This window comes from Bemisia tabaci, chromosome 3 (assembly GCF_918797505.1).
Source record: "Bemisia tabaci chromosome 3, PGI_BMITA_v3".
Classification (NCBI taxonomy): domain Eukaryota; kingdom Metazoa; phylum Arthropoda; class Insecta; order Hemiptera; family Aleyrodidae; genus Bemisia; species Bemisia tabaci.
Window position 1 is genome coordinate 55,207,180 of NC_092795.1, and position 20,051 is coordinate 55,227,230.

The following is a 20,051-nucleotide window of genomic DNA, read 5'->3' on the forward strand; positions in this document are numbered from 1 at the left end:
AAAGACAATTAATTTAATTTTAAAACGAATCACATGTGCTCTGAAATTCATTCGGATTAAACCTTGCAATAACTGGCAAAAACGACTTCTTGACATTGAAGATGTACAACTTGACAATGCTGGTTTGTTATTGTTCCATCCAGTGAGTGAGATGTTTTCTTCCTGCTTAAATATTTTTAGGTCTCGGTTAATAATTAATTTTATGGTGAAGTGATATAAATGTCAGAACTCAAGATGCACCATGGTTCGGTAGTTTCTCCCTTAGTTTTCTCTTAAACCTCATCTTTTTGTGAAGTGAAAAGTTATCAGTGTAAAATGTATGTCACCCCTAAACCCCTCCAAGAGGAGTGCATAAATTTCATATGCAATCATTTTCAGACTTTATGGGATCCGTCACCTGGTTGCCAAGAAAATCCCTCAGAAAGTGGGAGCATCCACTTACCTCCTTATTCCACCACTTATCCCCTTCACTGGAGGGATGAAGATGTATCACTTCCTAAAGAGGTATCGGAAGTATTACTGCGGAACCTCTCGACCAGAGGCAGAATCAATGATACAACCATCACGATCTTCGATCCTCGATCCACAGCCTTAAGGTTTGAAATTTTCTTTGAAGCTCTCTCAAATTTCATCTTACATTCTACCAACCATATTCCTAGTTGTTACACATTATTTGTCGTGAGATCTAATATTGCTGCTGAGCCAGAAAATGGCCTGATTTACCTCTCTGTTTTGAAAGGTTTAATAAAATCAGCAGGTGCATTTTTACAGCTGCAGTAATTTAAATCACTCATTACACAGCCATAGTGTTGAATTTTTTTTCTGAGGTATTCTCACATTCTTGCCCCTCATGAACTATCTAGGTAGTTCAAATTACTTGTCATGCTAACTTGCGCAGTGGACCTCTTATCTCTGATAATATGCTTCCCCTAATACACATTCACACGTGAGATACGAAACAGCCGTTATATTGCTTTTGCTGTCGGGAAGGAACATTTAATATTCAATTAGAGCTAATGGGAATGAGGGAACTTGTCTGCAAGTTGTTGATCTGCAAAGTCATCATGCAAGTTGTTTCTATTTCCTTCTAAGTACTCTTAAGTCTTAGGATACTGAGTTAGGAAGTCTAAAGTCATTAGTACATTGGAAGTGCTTTGTTCAAGTGCTGATGTTTGTTTTCTGATTTTTCAGGAATGTCTGCGTGGCCGATGGAAGTAAGCTGTCAAAAAAGGGCCTAGAATTTCTGAGGAATCACAAAGTTGAATCTTTGGAAATTTCAAAACTCAAGCTCAAAGCATTCAGTGATCTGTTAGAATGTTTGGGAGAATGGAGCATAGAGAATCTGAAATCCCTAAATGTTTCTGGTGGAGAGTTTCAATTCATGCCAAAGTAAGACATCACTGAATTATTTTTTGCTTTATAGTTCAATGTCTACATGAATCATCAAGTGTGTTGAAAATATGAAATCCGATATTGAAAATCCAAAACTGGTAGCTTTTCCTCCGAAGAATTGGGGGCGGTCATGCCTTTCCTAGGGTAGTGTTGACACTTATCGCCTGTACTACCTATGCTACGTAAGTGGATACGAAACCACCTAGAAATTTTTGAACCATATTTCCTCCGGGATGTTTGATCAATGAGGGAAAAAAATATGCTCTGATAATCAGCTAGTCTTGGATATAAAATGCATACCAATGATCAAAAATATCTGATGATATGTGCCTAGTCATCACGAATCACTTAGTTGAGGTACTCATCATTTTTACCAAGTATAGCATTTTTTACTTCCATAATAGTGTTGAGCTTTCTAATTTATGAATAGAGTCTCAAGGTAGGTCTGTCTGTATTTTTATAATTCTTAAGATGTGTCAACATTGTGTCACGTTGATCTCTGAGGAGGAATATCGCTGAGACAACACAATAACGTTGTTTCCCCAATAAAAGAGTTTAAGTAGGTACGCAACGCTGTAAAATTTTCACTTGCAAAGTATATTATCACCAGGAAACTGTTGAGCGTTATTAATTGTAGATTACACGGATCTTCTCTCTGATTATGTTTAAAAATAAGCAGAATTTTAGGATAGATTTTGCACTTTATGTTTGTCAAAAAGTGAATATTAGTCAATTTTGCTACCTCGCCTTGGAGTATTGTTTTTTTTGTTTGGGGACTAGCAAAATGAAATACTTGCTGGAAAGAAATGAAGGGAAACCATGTGACCTTTAAATCATTAGAAGTAACTATTCGAGTGAAATTTAAGTGTATCTAATTTAACTCCCCTTATTTTTTCTATTTTCAGCTGCATAGACATTCTTCTAGAATTGGATAATTTAAGAATTGTAAATGTAAGCAATACAAGACTGTGCTCTTACTCCCTTGATTTTTTTACACGTTACCTGCAGCATCTAGAAGTGCTAAATATCTCTAGCACAGAAGTCGATGATCTTTCACCCCTCAAAAGGTGTCGCAACACCTTAAAAGGCTTATTTATGTACCAATTGGAAGTAAGTATCTCTCCATATGGTGGACAATGTGTGTGAGAATTTTTTTCTCTTTAAGTTTTTATTCTCTAAAACCTTGCGAAAATGAACTTTTTTCAAGACGGAAAGCTACTGAAGTCAATATTTCTTCAGTCTCAAGGCATTCTTGTTCTGACGATTTAGACTGATTACAAGTAGAATGACAAACCAGTGATGACATGAAGCAATTAAAACTAAAATTTTCTTTGATCCTTGAAATGTTTTCCTTCATAAGCTTTCTACTGTTTTTGTAGCTAATAAATGAATCATAAAAATTCTAACAATAATTGCAAGTAAATACTATCGTATTATCAAACTTAAATATTTTCAAGTAAAACTGTGCTGAATATAATGTAGAGTACTTTTCAAATAACTTGTCCTTTTTCTCTGTATGCGTGGAGTATGGAATTCTGTACTCATATGCACAGCAAAAAAGGACAAGTTATCTGAAAAAGGCTCTAATAGATTTCACTTTTTCAGGTAACTCATCTCAAATTATTAATATTTTTTCTCCCTTTTTTTTTTTTAGATCAGCAATCAAGTAGACGTAATATTAGACCTCGAAAAGTTACAAATGTTGGATATTTCTACCGATCCTCCAAAGCAATTGTCATCAAACATGCCTCTAAGTCAGAAGAGTTGTGATATTACGAGCATTCTCTCCAACCCAAATGCCCTGCCCGATCTCATTTCCTTAGATATTTCCGGTTTGTGCACACTTTGGTCAATTTTGTGTTCTCAATTTTTATGTTAGGGAAGTCAATATACAGAAGTTTCCACCTTTTAATTAGATTTCTAATGGACCAAAAAACATTATACTCTTAGCAGCACATTACAAGTACTCTCATCAAAATTTTAGCCGGTATATGATGAATGCATCAAGGATTTCCAAATTTAACTTAAAATCTAGAAAGTAATGGTTTTTATGCATGCAAATGCACACTTCCTGCCCATGAAAAAACCTGAGTCTTCTTGATTCAAATCGAGCACTAACCTAATTTCGGCATCTCCAACAATGGAAAATGTATCCTGTCTATTAACTTAATTGTGACAGGATTTGAGGCTCCTTGTATCAAAAAAGGGAGGAAATGTGTGAGAAACCAGGCTGTAGTTATTCGCTCAATGTATATATTGAATTAAATGCTCAAATCAGCGCACATTTATCATGCTTTTTTGTGAGTGGCAAGTTTAAATCAACCGCTCATAATGTAAACTACAAACATTTACTTCTCCTTGAACAAATCTGGAATTTTTTTATATATTCTGTGTATTTGGCGTGAACTTTTGACCAGAAAATATTCGCCATATGCTGTAGTGCTCAATTCGTTACTCTATCCAGTGGTCCATGAATTTTCTTGATACTACTTGTAGTTGAACGCATAAACTGAAGTTTAATAATGATGTTGTGTGATTACTGGCTCCATGAGAAGTAAAGATAATTTTTACGGAAGTGTCCATCTCTGAGTATTCATCTTCTTTGACAAGATCAATATATACAGGTCGATCATTTTTGTGGATGAGTTTTGAGACCCCACCATGGCTGCGAGAAGTTTAAATGTACTGCATTTACATTTGTCTTCAAAAGAGTCCGAGGGGAAATTTGTTTTTGTTTTACAGGCCAATAGAGACAGGAGCATTGTTTCTTGTTAAAATTCAGTGGAAGTTTGAATTGCATTAAACTTACAAACCTGGTATTGGGTATTTGATCCTGTTTCTAAATGCAACCATGATTTTACGTAAAATACAGGTTCAATTATTGAATTTTGGATAATTATTCTTTTGAAATAGTTTCTGAAGCTTCGTAATAAGGTTTCTTTGTTCCCTCTTTCTATTCTTCTATTCATAATAAAAAGAACTGGTAGAAATTCTATTTCTGAAATGAAATAGCATCAGACATTTTGGAAACTGGGAACCAAATTTGTTTTATCCTTAATATTATTTTAGCGTTATCAAAGTGTTTTTTATTTTTCCAGGAAAAAACTATGATGGTCAAGTTTTATTAAGTTTTGTCCAAAACCACCCTAGATTAAAATTCCTTGGACTTGTGTGCTCAAAAACTTGTCATGAAACATTCCTCACGGAGCCGAAAGACCAGAATTTTAATCCTGATTTGATGGTAAGACTTACACTCTACATGCATTTCTAGTATCTCTCTAGGTGTGTAACATTAATCCCTGTATCAAATGTTTTTTTGAAAAAATGACTAGATTGTACAATGTGCAAGCCAAGTTGTTTGCTATAGTTGTAAATTTTTGTTCTAAGCAATGATATTCAAACCGTTTTCCATAAATCATACAACGCACTTTTCCATAGCTCATGACAAGGCCTTTTCTCAGCTCTTACCTTCCTTTTGAGACTTATTTAAGGTAGCGTTCTTGTTAGCTCCTTGACTCATTTATGAAGCATAGATGGTCAATTAAGATTTTTTGGGATCATTTGATTATGTCACTGGGTAATTAATTTTCAACAATGGTACATATTTAAACGAGCCAATAAGACTAAATTTGAAACTGAAAGGGCCAAATTTGGGCCCAAATGAAAAGAAAATGTAAATTCTCTGGCTTCAAAGAGTTCAATGTATCCAGTTTCAGTCCAGCTTCCAACTCTGTTTACTTATATGATGTCAGTTCACGTAGGATCCCTAATTATTATTTTAACTACATTACCTTTGTAAAATTGTTTTTTGTCTAATGCCGCAATCACACGCTGAATGTGGGAGCTAAATGTGGCTAGAATGTGGAAGTCATCGACCCGATGCCTGAATTTTGCGCGTGACTCTCAAAATTCAGCAACGATTCTCAGCAACCATCGGACTAATGTTGGATTTGTCTGAGCTATTCGAATAGATTTGACACACATCTGGATGAAAAAAACTTGAATTTGCGAAATTTCAGCTGTTGGGCGATGACTGTTGACTTCCACATTCAGCTGTTAAATTTAGCGTGTGATTGCAGCATTTCATGAAGACTCTCATGCATAGACTCCCTTTCTTCAAATGTCTATCATTTTTATTCACAGGTCACTGGGACAGGCTCTGAGGACCAAATTTTCCTAGGCCTCACGTGTCCTGCTTACAAGGATCGTAGCCTGTACGTTCAAAAACTGTTGAAAGTGTTATTCAAACTCTCGTTGACATATGTGGAAGCAAGAGTTGACATCGTTGAACTAGTATTGGAAGGAATGAAAAGGCATCCTGATGACATCACAGTTCAATTGGCAGGTACAGCATGTCTGTATAACCTGACGAAAGGAGAGCTGTCACAGAAAATCCATCCAGATACTCTAAGGGAAGTCGCTGCAACTTGTCTCGATGCTATGCAGCGGTACCCCAGTCATTACCAGTTGCAGAAGAATACTCTCTTGACCATATGCAGTGAGAAGATACTTCAGGTAAGAAGTTTTTCTCTCTAAAATCAGATTCATAGACAACAAAGAGTTTGCAGGTAGGTATGTGAAAGTAAATTGATTCATCTTAGAGCTAAAAACTCCTAAAAGCACAGAGCCTAATTTTCAGGCAGGACAAATGGATAGAGTTAAGCAAAACAGTGACATTTACAGTGCGTAGTTTGAAAACCTCATATTCTGGTTAATGAACGGCACAACCAGAGAGTATCGTAACTTTCATCAAAATTATCGTGAAAGTAACAACATTTTTCTTATTGCGTGCTGTTTTTTAACAAGAGTATGGTAAATGCTACCCAATTTTTTTTTTCCGTTAGCTCCAGGAGGTTATTGAGTAACTGGCTATTTTGCAACCAGTGCTCAGGGGTTCAAAATTTCAAAATGCATCTACTAGCTGTAAAAATAATAACCTTTTGGATCTCCACAGGCAATGAAACCAGAAAAGTACCGTTGTGCGAAACTAGTGCTTGATTGTCTTTGCTCGTTTGATGACCCCTCAATGAACAAAATGAGCGTAGCCATTTGTAGCATCCTTGGTAAGTAATGCGATTCAATATTTGACAAAAACAATTTTTTTACCTTATCATGGAAAAATATGCTCAGATTATTGGATAATGATAAATCCTTATCTCTCAAGAGAATTCTAAAATGAGAGAAACTTACATTGACCAACACACATGAATTAAACTTTCTTAAGTCCTTATTCTCAAGATTAATTGTCATTTTTCCTCAAGGAGGAAATGGACAAATTTCATTTTTCCATTCTAGGGTGAACGTAACGTTTTTTCAAGATTGAAGGCTCAATTTTTTGGAACAAGTTTTGAGATATACAGAAAATCAAAAAGCAGTCAAGAGGTGGCTAGGACATTAGGATGAAAAGTTTCTATTTGTTGGAATAATTTAGCTTGTCAAGCAGTGTCCCTCCAAAAAAGTGTATACAAAGAAGAGAGTCCCATATGGAGAGGCGAAGTAGAACCACTCATATTATACTTTTGTTTGCTCTCTGTACAGCGTGTTCACTTTTTGTACGAACTTCAATATTACCTGTAGCTTTAAATTTTTTACCTGTAAGATGTAGTGATAGGTTCACAATTACGTATCTGTCAAGTCATGTCCAAAAATCAGTAATATGATACAACATTCATTCTTCTCTTATTCGAGTTTCGTTTATGTTTTTTTCCAGCCTCCAAGCTAGCAACCCATGAAACTTCACTTTTGGGTTCCAACACAAAATATATGAAGAAAATGTTATTTATAGCAGCAGAAAAAATTGAATCCAAAAGGACGGATGTGACGTTACGATTTACATTGAGTGCTCTATGGAATCTCACCGGTAAGTCTTTTATCCCTTGATTCGCAAATCAGCATCTCTCCGACCAAACAGTGTGTTTTCATTTTGCACTCATGCAAATTTTGCTGAGATTTTGCTGCTATCTCTAAAATGTACAGAAAACTAAGTGCTTGGTAGATTTTTTTGCCAAAATATTAGCAATAATTGTGGAGAGAGCGAGCTAAAAATTGTAAGATAAGGGGCGTGTTTGTCTGTAAAACAGAGAAAAATGTTAAACTTTGCCGATGAACACATCATATAACAATGTAATTTTCATTTTGAAAATATTAATATACTTTTCTATCCTCAATGTGAAGATTTCTTTGTACTTGCAGGACAAGATTTTCTCACTCCTCAAAACTTTTTCTTATTGCTGCAACATGAATGGCCAGGAAGGGGCAAAAAGGGAAGAAATAACCACAGGCCTTAGCTCTTCTATGGTTTTTCAAGGATCTCACTTACAATTAGTTTTATAAAAATATAAAAGCTTATTACACTGAAGTCTCCGCACTCAGCATTGTTTTCATTTTGGTAGACTGATAGATCAAATTTTTAAAATTGCTTGCAAATGACGAAGCATTTTGATTCATTGTTGTTAAATTGCACCCATTTTCAGACGAATCTCCAGACACTTGTAAAGTGTTTCTCAACGAAAAAGGTCTCTGTCTCTTCCAGTTAGCACTAGATCAGTTCATGAATGAATCCTCAATAGAAACCAAAATTTTAGGATTAGTCAATAACATTGCAGAAGTCAAGGAGCTGAGAAAACATCTACTCAAGCCCAAACTTATTCTTAAACTGCGGTAAGTTTTATTTTGACTGGGTTTTTTCCTCACATAGCAATATCTTAAACGTCAAATTCACATAATAAATTCAAAAGCTACCACTTTTCAGAGTGCTTTTGTCCCAGGTCATTAGCACATATATTGAAGTAACATGATGATTAAGAGGAACTTCTCTGGAAAAGTTAAGGAATTTTGAAGATTGATCTCCCCTCGGCCCTTGGAGAACAGAGGTCAACCTTTGAACATTTTTCTTTTTTACCAAAAGGATATTTCTGCTTTCTGTTGGTAATTGCAGTGAATATGACAAAGGAAATACAAAGAAATAATCAATCCACAAATTTTACAGCAGCCAATTAATCTCATACCTCTTACCTGGTTTAGTCCCAAAGAATTTTCAATATAACTTGCAAATTTTTTATTACCAATACAAGTGAATAAAATAATAAAAAAAAATCAGAATTTTTGGAAAAAAAGAGCACTAGAAAAAAAGAGAGCTTATTTTTATAAGAGAGCACTATCCGAAACACTATCAGGAGCATAAAAAGTTCATCGAAATCTGTGCAGTAACCCAAATAAAAGTCTGTAATAATATATACTGATGAATCATTCTAAAAAAATGTGACAAGAAATCTACAATGCCGCAAGCCACATTGTGCGGCTCCGTAGTGTTATGTTTTAGCTCTGCATGTAAAGTGCTTTAATTTCTTTCTGTCATCGTCTTTTTCCAGGAGTTTGTTGCATTCAAGTCACATAGATGTAAGTTACTTCTCCGCTGGAATAATAGCGAATTTAGCATGTGAAGGCGAAGAATCCTGGTTGGTGAAAGAGATTTCAAGATCAGAGCTATTGAGCGAACTGGAAACAGTCATTCATCAGTGGAAGCAGCCAGAAATGGAGATGGTTGCATACAGGTCTTTCAAGCCACTGATTCCGCTACTAGAATGCCCGGACTCGCCAGTTCAGTTGTGGGCTGTTTGGGCCATTAATCATGTGTGCACAAAAAATGGTAAGAGCTCCATTTCTGTGATTCATCTTTGAATTTAAGTCTATTAGATTACATTTTTTAAATCGGTTTCCAGCAGACTGCTGAAACAATTGAAACGAGAGAGGCTGATGAATGGCTGAAGGCCTCAAAAAGGAAAAACCCGCAGAAGGCAGCCAATAGGCTCTGGTGCGGTGAGGAAGCAAAAATGAAAGAGTGCGCTTGCGCTGGCTCAGCTGGTCAGCAAGCTTGGTTCAAGGAGAGAGTGACGTCATCGCCACTTGCATCTCGTAAGATGGGAGTGGGGGGGACGGAAACCCTGTCACAATTGAGGGGCTTGGAAGACAAGGCGCATAAGTGCAGTCCCTTAGTTATTTTAGAATTAAGAAGGATAAATGGTTGTTGATTTTCAGTAATAAAACATTTTGTCAGCTGAAAAAATCTATAATTGAGTCACAGCGTTTTTGCTGAGGATGGCAGTCTAATTCCTTTGTACTAATACTGCGAGACATTTTACCCTACTTTCTCCGATTAATGTTCCAGAGAAATGTTAAAGACCAGAATTATTTTGGCAAGATGTTTCCAAATATTCAGATCCAGTTTGAAGTGTGTAATGATCAAGATGTAATGCATTTGGAATTGGGTGGAGCTAAGCAAAATAAACATATCTACATCTCTGTGTTTCCAAATTTCATCTCTTTTTTTATATTTTGGGGGAAACCAATCGACATTTGTGCTCAAAATTTTGCTGAAATAACTTTCATTTGGGCTAACACATTCTAACAATTTTCTAGCTGGGATGTTGGTCAGTTTTTTTCAACAAAATTCAAAAAGGAGATGAGGTTTTGAAACACTGCAATGTAGGTGTGATTGTTTTGCTTAGCTTTATCCAATTGTTGATGCTTCATCACTTTAATCTTTATTTTACGATTCTAATTTTGGTTTGAATTTCCTTTAAACCATGGAATGTCGAGCTTCAGTCTTTGCAATGGGCCTGTTGCAAACTTTTGCTAGAGCAAAAACAAGGGTTGTTACTCATAGAAAGTGTCTCAAAAATCACAATGAGCGCATCGGCAAAGTCTGAAATGCACTCCTAACTTCAAAATTTGCATAAGAAATGTGCGTTTTTTCAAGCGTCCCGCTTCAAAAACGACACCCCGTCACAGGTGAACATTTTGTTAGAGGCGTCACTCCATCCAACCTCTGCTCACAAGGATACTACGCAGTATTCAACATAGCCGACGCCAATCCGTCAAAACACATGTGATGGGACGATGATTCTAACCACTTGAGTCAATCGGCGTGTTTACTTTCACATTTTCCTCGCGTTGATAGATATCTGCCTTGATTGACCTCAAGCTCTCCTCAGCTTGCGAGCGAAAGCGTCAGCCATGTTGAGCAGGGACTGAATGGAACAACTCTTGTAATCAAATGTTCACCTGTGCTGTCGTATCCTTTTTGAAGCGGGTAGCTTAAAAAAACGCAAATTTCTTTTGCAGATTGTGAAGTTAGGAGTGCATTTCAGAGTTTGTGGATGCGCTCATCTCGATTTTTGAGACATTATCTATAAGGTACAACCCTTATTTTTGCTCTAGCAAAAGTTTGCGACAGGCTCATTGCGCCATGTCCACAATATAAATATGCTTAAATTTTCTCTGTTAAAAATGATAAATTTACTCTGTCTCTAAATAATAAATTTTCCCCTTTTTTCAGTTTCAAGATATTGCCCCATGCTGAAAGTTGAAAAGGTCAGCTTGCTACTGAATGCAATTTATTTTAATCCAAATGTTGAACCTCGAGTACAGAAAATAGTCAGTCAAATCATTGATTACATCAAGTAAGTACTTGTAAGGTATTTTTTTACTCTTGAGTAAGATAATAAATTGTCAAATGGAATTGATAAACATTGCCATGAAATTAAGTACCTCTGGCTCTCCTTTCTTCATATCATCATTTATAGCTGTGCCATGTCTATCAATATTCCTTTGCTGCATTGACTGCGAAACTAGAGGAATGCATGTAAAGGAGAAAAAATAAACACTACCACTTGAAATTAAAGCACTGTATGCGAAAAGAGCACTTCTTGTTTGCAGTGTTTCAGAATCTCTGTTGCTAATTAATCCCTTGGAGACGACTTTAATGGGCGGTTTTTCCAGAATTCTTTCCATTGAACATTTTAGAATCATAATTCATAACGAATATTCAGTAAAATTTGTAGTAAAATGGATGCATTCACTTTCCTTACAATGAATGAAATATTAGAGGAGACTCTGAAACACTGCAACCGAGAAGTGCCCTTTTCGCATCCAGTGCCTCAATTTTCATAAATTCTTCTTGTGGAGAGAAAGAGTCATAGAAGTCTTCAAGAGACGATGTTGAGAATTTTTTTACTTAAAAAAAGATTATGACAGGAAGTCTGCACCATTGCTAACCTAGATACGCACATCTGTAGTTTCTCTGTTGATACCTGCCACCATTACTAAGCCACTGATGTCCGCTAATATTGCTGTGCAATTTCAAAAATTCAGTTTAAGTACCTTTTTCTGCCTCTCTAAAATTCTAGAAGTCTTAAAAATGTTTGTTTTGTGTTGTTGCAGTGCGTGCCCTAATGAACCAAGCCCAGCAATGGACGAACCGTAACTGTTTTCTAAGAAGACTACAACATAAAGTCAAGTTTAAGAAAAAAATAATAAAAAAAAAAAGGAAATTGATGCATGAAAACTAGGTAAAATTGATCAATTTTTATCAATTGACTAGGTATTTTTAAGTTTTGTAATTACTAAGGCAGTAACTTTGTTCGTCAGTGACGTTTATCAAGTATTACATATTTTAATTATGTTAATGTTACCTCAGTAATTTTTTATTTTGCTTTTCCCCATCCACCCTTTTCTAAGAGAAGATCACCGTGGTATCAGAGTCGGCGAGTCTGAATCAGGAGAAGATTCCTAGGATCCCCTTCAGTGTAAAATCGGGTAGTTGCACATTAGATGCAACAGCCCAATTTCAGAACTAGTGTCATTTCATGTAAGGTGGATTCATACCTTCCCCTTAATCTGACGCACGAAAATTAAGACTTAATCTTTTAAACTTTTACACTATTTATCTTGAAAAAATGCCGTATTGGCATGTTGGTCAGAAAAGATAAAAAAGGGAAATATTCAAACTTATCTCTTTTGAACAATTCGAGGTACAAGTCATAAGGTGGTACCGCAGCTTTTCATAAATAGCTCTGCCTTTCGATTTGGGACATTCTCTTGGAACGGTACGTTCCAAGACTCCAAGGTAAAAGGGACTCCAAATGTACTTGGAGTCCCTTTAAAGAGTTTCTTTAATAAAATTTTGTGCACTAATGTCTGAAGTACCTCAGTGTGATTTGATGCTCAGAAATTCTGAAAAATATCCTAAAATCAAGAAATAATCTATCGATCAATCAACTGTCGAACCTTTCTTCAAAGTACTGAAGGATCACCTTAAGTAGTAAGAGTTTTACACTTTGATGACACATCTAAGAGGCTGTAGCTTCTGAAAAGCTTTTTGTCTTCTTCAAGTCAAAAACCAAATTTCTTAAATCCCAGAAAAGTTAGCTTTTTTTTTTTTTTTTTTTTTTTTTTTTGTATGCTATTATTAATTTTTTTTGCCGGGTGGAAAATAAGTAATCACACATTCCTAGATTTTCCTTCAAGCAGACAGTTTAAATTTACTGAAGCAAAAAAAAAATTAGTCTCAAAGGGAATACCTCTCAAGGACAGAGTTTGTTTGCTCATCTGAAAGGGAGAAGAGAAGGAATGAATACCCAAATACGCCACATTTTTCTGAGGAAGCTCTTACAATGCTGAGTTATTTTTTCAACTTACACGAAGTAAAAATAAATACTGGAAAAATAATCAGAACTGAGAGCTGAGATAATGGAGGTGTATTATACATTTTTAGGGATCGATGAAAATAACTTTTGATCTTCTACTTCTAAAGTTTGAAAACATTTATTAAAAGAACATGGAAAAATGTGCTTAGAGCAAAATGCAGTTTAAGAACATAAGTTCGAGAAACATATCCGGTTTTTGAAAATTTAACAAGAAGTATTTACACAAAACTTAACTTTAACTCTTGATAAATCACAGATTAGGAGCTTTGACATCAAAACAAAGTAATAAAATGAAATAATGCTGTCTTGAGATAGGTAAATATTTTCTGAACATCATAAGTTTAATACGTCAGATATTGACCAATATAAGTGAGTTAACATTAAAAGAGCCACCAATGACTTACTTTGACTTGTTTTTGTTCATCATTTGACAGGCATGATTTATATCTACCTACAAGTTTTGATAAAGAGTTTATTTCCATTTTTTTGCAAAGTTCATAAATTTTACACAGAAAGGTAATTCAAATAAAAAAAGTATGTAATTTAATGAAATTCAAGTAAACAAAAAAGTAACTTCAACAAGACATCTTTTTAGTTTATTAAATAATTTTCTAGATTTGACAATTTTTTTTTATGAGTGATATGTCCAATGAGCAAAAATCTTTTTGATTCCCTCAAAGTATAAAATCTTATCTTGAGTCTTGACAAAAAGGATCTCATCAGTATCATCTTTATCGAAGATATCTCTTGACCTTGACAAAGTGACCTTGTTATCAGGATGCTCTTTAACAGTCCAAATAGAATCTGAGAAGAAAATGTCAAAGACAGGGTGAAGTTTAAAGTCTTTGTGGGCTACGTGATCAAATGAACAAACCAAGTGAGTCGAAGTTCTCAGTTTCCTTGCGCATGCTGTGACCGAGTCTTTGAGGGATGCTAGAATCAATGCTGCATGGGACTCATCAGGCGGTACACCAGGCTCCATAGCGCAATAAAAATTTAGATTTTCTACCAGTACCACATGTGGTACACTTGCTGCTTCATGGACACAAAATAGAAACTGCAGGAGGTCACTCCAGCTAGGTAAGTACCTGGGGCAAGAAAATTACAGGATGAAATCAGGAGCAAATGAGCTGAAGATGATACCTTATTTTCACTTTGATTAGACAAGTATTTTTAAATAATAAATGTAGGATTCAAAAAGGGCAATCAAATAGCAAATAGACAGACACTGAAGGTCTTTCACATTAGATAAAGCCATTTGACAATAAAATCACAGGGATCCATATTTTAGTTTGTGGCATAGCAGACTTTTCATAATATATTTCACATCTTTCTTACACACACAAATTTATACACTTAAATGTAAGGTGTTCTTATTATTTCGTTGCTTGGTTGCTCATTAAATGAACGGATAGATTTACAAGTTTCAAAGATTCAAGAGAATTCCTTTCTTTGATAATTCTGTTTCCACTAAAGCTCTTATTCTTTTATATTTGATCTATCTTTTCTTAAGTAGGAAATGAAAAACTCTACGGAACTTACAAGAATCTGAGTAAATTTGAGAACTGCTGTAGGTTTTCTTGAATAGTGCTTACTCCATGGATATCTGGAGGCAGCTTTGTATGAGGTGTGGGGCGAATGTAGATGACACTGTAACTTTGCTCAATCCAGTATATTGCAATCTGCCAAAAAATAAAAGAAAAAAAAAGGAAAAAAAAAAAAAAACACTGAATGAGGAACTTAATAGTGTCTTTTCAAGGAATATCGACGGTGAAACTACCATACCTCGTAACTCGTTTGCGGTACTTAAAAATCTCCGCTCCTAAATTATTTTGGTGAAAGAGAACAAACCAATATCATTCCTTGAAGTTTTCGCAGATTTTTCTTCACATAGAGACGAAAAATCACTTAAGTTTTTAAGAGATGACGTTGAGTACTAGTCTTTCATCTAAAAAATAAATAGTATGACAGGAAATCTGCGACGTTGCAAACTGAGATACAGGGTCTGGTAGTTTCACCGTCGATATGCTTGAACTACTCAGAGGATTGAATACTTCACACTTCGTTAGTAATTAATCAAAATGTTGCTGATTGCTACCGTTTTCAACCTGTATCAACTACCAGTGACAACACATTGGAATACAGCAGGAATGAACTTAGCTTTGACTGAACTCAAGTTTCCAATGCAAAAACTTCAGACAGTTTATTTGATACACAACTGTTGTTTGTAAAAGTGAAACAGATCTGTGATTAAGAGATTTCAACTAGAGTCTGCACCGAATAAGTTTGCGCTCTATCCAAATGTGGCAGAAGGTAGTTATCTCCAAAAAAGCATTGAAGATAAGTTCAAGATCAAGGTGGCTGATCTTCTGTCTCCAGCGAAAGGCGTGTAAACTTATTTTGCAAGGACTCTGTCATGATTTCAAGTTGCGGAAGTTCAAATTCTAAATGATCAGTTTTCAAGCAAAACATAATAGAAATATCCATTGCTATGGAATGATTTTTTCAATCATTCACACGAAGAGACTTAACGTTGAATAAAGTGGAACTGTGTATTGAAGGAAGATGAGACATGTTCATGTGTACCTGTAACAAAATAGGAGCTGAAACTTCTGATCCAAGTAACGCAGTTAAATGTGATGTCACCTGAGAAGGCTCAGGAACCTCTGTTGATTCGTCCATGTACATTGTACTTCAAATAAAATGCATAACGTGAAAAGGATCCGATTCTGTATGGTACTTTCAAATTAAAATGAGCATGTAAACGTCTAGGTACTAAAAACTTTTCATGATCGCGTTATCACTTATCAGTTTATCAGTTGTTGATGCTGTCGAGTGTCGTTTTCCCGCGCATGCCGTTTGTAAACAAAGATTTATTTGGTGATCGGTGAGCCCATGAAGTTGAATGGTTATTCTCGTTGTGAGTGAATATTGATAAGATTACTGTTTGTTATCAGTTGTATCAGCACATAATTAATTATTTAGCTCATTTCTCGTTAATTTTGACAGTGATTCTGAATTTTAACTCGCAAGTTTTCTCTTTGTGCACTTCTGTCGCCGAAGGCTGTTGAGTTGCGTCCAACAATTATCGATTTGTTGCTATAAATGGGTCATCTTGCCCTAACCTCACTCAGGGCAAACTATTTCCAGATTTTGATTTTAGCAGAATTTTTAGTATAATTTAAATTTTAAAGTGGCTGTGCTTTTTTCACTATCTATTGATCTCATCGCTGTATGCAGTTGTATTTTTGGACACCATGTCACTCAAGAAAAAACCTGTAAGTTTGCTATTTTTCTCACTTTTTCCTGATCATTTTTCACCCAGCCCTTTTCACAGAATTTACTTTTGTTGCATGCTGATTTTCATCTTAGTACCTTCGTATTTTGAGGTGCTTATACCTTGTATTGTTTCTTCCATCGTGAACTTATCCTCCCAGCCAGATCGGTTAATGTGCCTTGTTAACAGCAGTCATCCTGGAACACATCGATGTGCTGTCATTGTCATTGGATAAGAATGATTTTAATACACCTACTTGTCCAATCTCAATTTTCTGCAGCCTCTGTAGCACAGTTTTATAGGTAGGTATCCACTATGTAGTAGGGACATTTGACATTTGACAGACAGTAAGATATTATTAGAAATTGTGAATAAATCACTTACTGAGGGAATTATGCCAAAGAAACTAAAAATAGCGAGGGTTACTCCAATTAAAAAAATTGCCAACTCAGAAAAAGCTGAGGATTTAAGACCAATAAATTCTTTGCCTTTTGTCGAGAAAGTGATAGAAGGGATTGTTGTGAAGAGATTAAATGAATATTTAATAGAAAAGGGAACGATTGTTGATGAACAGAGAGGGTTTAGGAAGAGGATGGGTCCAGAGGAGTTGATACAGGGATTGATGAAGAAATGGAGGGAGAGAAAAAAGAAAGGAAAAACTACTGTTGCAGTTTTCCTAGATTTAAAAAGGGCTTTTGAAACTGTGAACAGGCCAATGCTGATAATGAAGTTAAAAAAAATAGGGATAGTAGATGGAGTTTTAAAATGGTTTATAAACTATCTACAGGATAGGAGACAGAAAGTGGTGTGGGGTGAAAAGCTATCAGATGAATTGTGTGTAGAACTGGGTGTACCCCAAGGGAGTAGATTAGGGCCTCTTTTATTCTTAATTTATATAAATGATCTGAAGGAGGTGATGAAGGAGTGTGAATTGAGCCTTTTTGCGGATGATACGTTAGTCTTTAGTAGTGAAGGAGATGTAGGGAAAGTGGCTGAGGTAATTAGTAGAGATCTAAGGAGACTAGGGATGTGGTTAAAGAAAAATTGGTTGATTCTGAATGTACAGAAAACTAAATATATGGTATTTGAAGTAGGGCCTGGTACATGGGCGGGTAGGATAATGATAGAGAACTTCGAATTAGAAAGAGTTAGGGTGATGAAATATTTAGGGGTATGGATATCAGAAGACCTGAAAATGAAAGAACATATAGGGAAGGTGGCCAAGGAGTATAGAGCTAAGATTAGCATGCTATGGAGGGTTAAGGATTTTATAGGGAAGGAGAGTAGGAAGCTAGTCTATAATTCATTAATTGGAGCGAAATTAAATTACTGCATTTCTCTTCTTGGAGAGGCAAGTAGTAAGGATATTAGAAATTTACAAAAGGGACAGAATTCGGCCATGAGATATATACTAGGGTGTGATAAGGAAAATAGGATAATTGATATGCTTGAGACGTTAGGCTGGCTATGCATAGAATTGTTGATAAAAGCCAGGGTCTTTATCTTCATATATAAGATGAGGAGAGGACTGATTGATTTAAGAGATAGGGATTTATTGGAAATATTAGATAGAAGAAAGGGAAGGAATTTAGAGTTGAAATATAATGATGCTAGGGATGTGGATAGTATGCTATTCTTTAAGGGAATGAGAGATTATACTTTATTTGGTTGTGAGAAATGGGAGGAACTGAAATTGGGAGCTTTTAGAAATAGGGTATGGAATGAATTAATGAAATTTCAGAGAGATAACTGGGGGGAGGGTGAGCTTCTACCGAGATGTTACAGGTGGAAGGAGTTTGGTCTATAGGGACTGGTAGGGGAAAGGTTAAATATAAAAATAGGTTAGGGATTGGCTCAAACTGGTTCATGAGCAGATGGGATTAGCCCTTGAGGGCTAGTTAAAAAAAAAAAAGAAAAAAAAAAAAAAAAAAAAAAAAAAAAGGTACCAATCATTACAGCTTTTGTAATCGACAGTATTTGACAGGGCATATGTTTCAAAGTGATTCCAGACTGAAGCTCATTCTAGAGGTCATTACAATTGACATGTGCCTATCCCAAGAAAGTCAGCTTCCAAAGAGTACACTCTTGCTTGTTCAGTAAATTTCTTGATCATGGCTCTTCCGTTTGAATGAAGTATTTGCATCTCTGAGTTCTTGCATTTTCATGGACTGTTAGTGACAGGCTCGAACAATAGATGTTTGAATTCAGAACCACAGACTTCAAAGTTCAAACCATGAGTCTATCTATGATTATTCACTGCCTATCCATTTCTGCTGAGGGATAAGGGCAAGAAATGCAAATGGCGGACAAAATTGCACTTAAGGCATGGGTGGGAAACGTTGATAATACTTTATTCTTATTTTTCTCTATTGATTTCAAAAATACTTATGTAATTGCAGTATCTGATTGATTCAATCTATCTATCAAAATTTTTTTGAATTTTCTCTTGTTTATGAATTTTTTCACATTCTCCTCATTCGGGGGAAAAAATTGTAGCCCTGAAAGGAGTGCTAGTAAAATGGCACAGCTCATTTTTTTTGAGCGGGAATGGGACCATATCCTCTTTGAAGAAGCTTCTTATTGAGCGACCCTCACATAGGGACTATATTTCTCCTATTTCTCTCCCAGAAACTGTAGTGCCCGTAACTGTGAAATTAGGGGTGGTCTCAACTAAAAAAAGTTCTCACTTGAACGTTCGAAAAATTGAGGGTGCGTTGGCGTGAGTCGTGAACTCTCAATGCTCTGCTCTATGCTGCTAGTGAGATTCGGGAGAAAAGTCAAAAAATGAGGCCCAAATACATGTCCCTTATCTCCGGCTGTGTCACACAAGTAGTGCTTGAAGCACCACTACAAATAAGACAGACGGAAACGAACACAATATGGAAATAGAGTGAGGGAAAGGATGCGCGTTTAAGACGGCGCAAAGATACAACTATTCGTACTTGATGGACGTCCGTGCTGCATCTGAAAAATTGAAGGCGCGATGACGCGATGCGTGAACTGTCAATGCTCTGCTCTATGCTGTTGGTGAGATTCGGGAGAAAAGACAAAAAATGAGGCCCAAATACATGTCCTATATCTCCGGTTGTGTCACACACGTAGTGCTTGAAGCACCACCGCAAATAAGACAGACGGAAACGAACACAATATGGAAATATGGAAATAGAGTGAGGGAAAGGATGCGCGTTTAAGACGGCGCAAAGATACAACTATTCGTACTTGATGGACGTCCGTGCTGCATCTGAAAAATTGAAGGCGCGATGACGCGATGCGTGAACTGTCAATGCTCTGCTATACCATATGCTGTCAATGAGTTGTCGCTCAGATTCAGATTCGGAAGAAAAGAAAAAAAAGAGGCCCGAACACGTCTCTTTCGTCTTCGGCTGTGTTGATACGATTCTTTCTTCGTTTTTCAGGCTCATGTCAGATTCTTTTTCAGGATGGATTTGCAGACCCACGTCTTAAGCTCGTGTAAACCGTAGCACTGGCTCGGTTATTTTGGAAATAATGGTGCTTGGTTGCGTCTAGTGGCTTTAATTTCAGAAGTCTGTCGGTTACTTCAATAGTTCAATTTTGCAATTTTTATTCTGTACGATTAATTAACTTTGAACCTGAAAATAGCGCAAAATGGTGCTGCTTTGCCAAAATTGTCTGAACCCGCCTCTACGTAGAGGTTGCCTTACCGAGAAATATCTCATTACGCCCCTTTTAACCAGCCAAGGGTCTGCGCCCTCAGATACGAGCCAGTCCGACCCTGGCAGGGCACCTTCGTACCTCGTACAATAATAGTTACGTTTACTGATTACATTCTTTCATATATATTACGTAATAAAATACATAATTATGAGCGGTCATTGCGTATCGGAGAGCTTCGGTTATGCTGTGGCCCGATGGGT

General features: G+C 36.1%; 3 protein-coding genes across 3 annotated transcripts in view; 2 read left to right on the forward strand and 1 right to left on the reverse strand.

The window, feature by feature from the left end:
• Nucleotides 1-117: 117 nt before the first annotated feature.
• LOC109033033 (protein zyg-11 homolog B) lies at nucleotides 118-11,863 on the forward strand. Its single transcript, XM_019045439.2, has 12 exons — nucleotides 118-596; nucleotides 1,192-1,389; nucleotides 2,298-2,502; nucleotides 3,047-3,224; nucleotides 4,491-4,633; nucleotides 5,536-5,907; nucleotides 6,347-6,455; nucleotides 7,103-7,252; nucleotides 7,866-8,052; nucleotides 8,763-9,040; nucleotides 10,730-10,853; nucleotides 11,614-11,863. Exons 1-12 carry the CDS (start codon nucleotides 316-318, stop codon nucleotides 11,654-11,656), a joined length of 2,268 nt encoding a protein of 755 aa, XP_018900984.1. The 5' UTR covers nucleotides 118-315; the 3' UTR covers nucleotides 11,657-11,863.
• Nucleotides 11,864-12,963: 1,100 nt separating this feature from the next.
• LOC109033035 (uncharacterized) lies at nucleotides 12,964-15,713 on the reverse strand. Its single transcript, XM_019045443.2, has 3 exons — nucleotides 15,465-15,713; nucleotides 14,421-14,560; nucleotides 12,964-13,966 (listed from the first exon to the last, which is right to left on the reverse strand). The coding sequence occupies exons 1-3, from the start codon at nucleotides 15,564-15,566 to the stop codon at nucleotides 13,510-13,512; spliced, it is 699 nt and encodes a 232-aa protein (XP_018900988.2). The 5' UTR covers nucleotides 15,567-15,713; the 3' UTR covers nucleotides 12,964-13,509.
• A 97-nt stretch (nucleotides 15,714-15,810) lies between these two features.
• Nucleotides 15,811-20,051, forward strand: part of Papss (3'-phosphoadenosine 5'-phosphosulfate synthase) — a 76,948-nt gene continuing 72,707 nt past the window's right edge. The window contains exon 1 of the mRNA XM_019045442.2: nucleotides 15,811-16,156. Within this exon, the coding sequence (XP_018900987.2) occupies nucleotides 16,136-16,156 (21 nt within the window). The 5' untranslated portion in view covers nucleotides 15,811-16,135. The remainder of the gene's footprint in view (nucleotides 16,157-20,051) is intronic.

What these genes read in the sequence shown, in the direction of transcription:
- LOC109033033 (XM_019045439.2), top strand. Translation starts at nt 316, where the DNA reads ATGTATGTCACCCCTAAACCCCTCCAAGAGGAGTGCATAAATTTCATA. An exon ending in TGCTCTATGGAATCTCACCG is followed by an intron (nt 7,253 to 7,865) that starts GTAAGTCTTTTA and finishes ACCCATTTTCAG; the next exon opens with ACGAATCTCCAGACACTTGT. An exon ending in CAAATCATTGATTACATCAA is followed by an intron (nt 10,854 to 11,613) that starts GTAAGTACTTGT and finishes GTGTTGTTGCAG; the next exon opens with TGCGTGCCCTAATGAACCAA.
- LOC109033035 (XM_019045443.2), bottom strand. Translation starts at nt 15,566, where the DNA reads ATGTACATGGACGAATCAACAGAGGTTCCTGAGCCTTCTCAGGTGACA. An exon ending in CAGCTCCTATTTTGTTACAG is followed by an intron (nt 14,561 to 15,464) that starts GTACACATGAAC and finishes ATTTTTTGGCAG; the next exon opens with ATTGCAATATACTGGATTGA. An exon ending in TCAAATTTACTCAGATTCTT is followed by an intron (nt 13,967 to 14,420) that starts GTAAGTTCCGTA and finishes TTCTTGCCCCAG; the next exon opens with GTACTTACCTAGCTGGAGTG.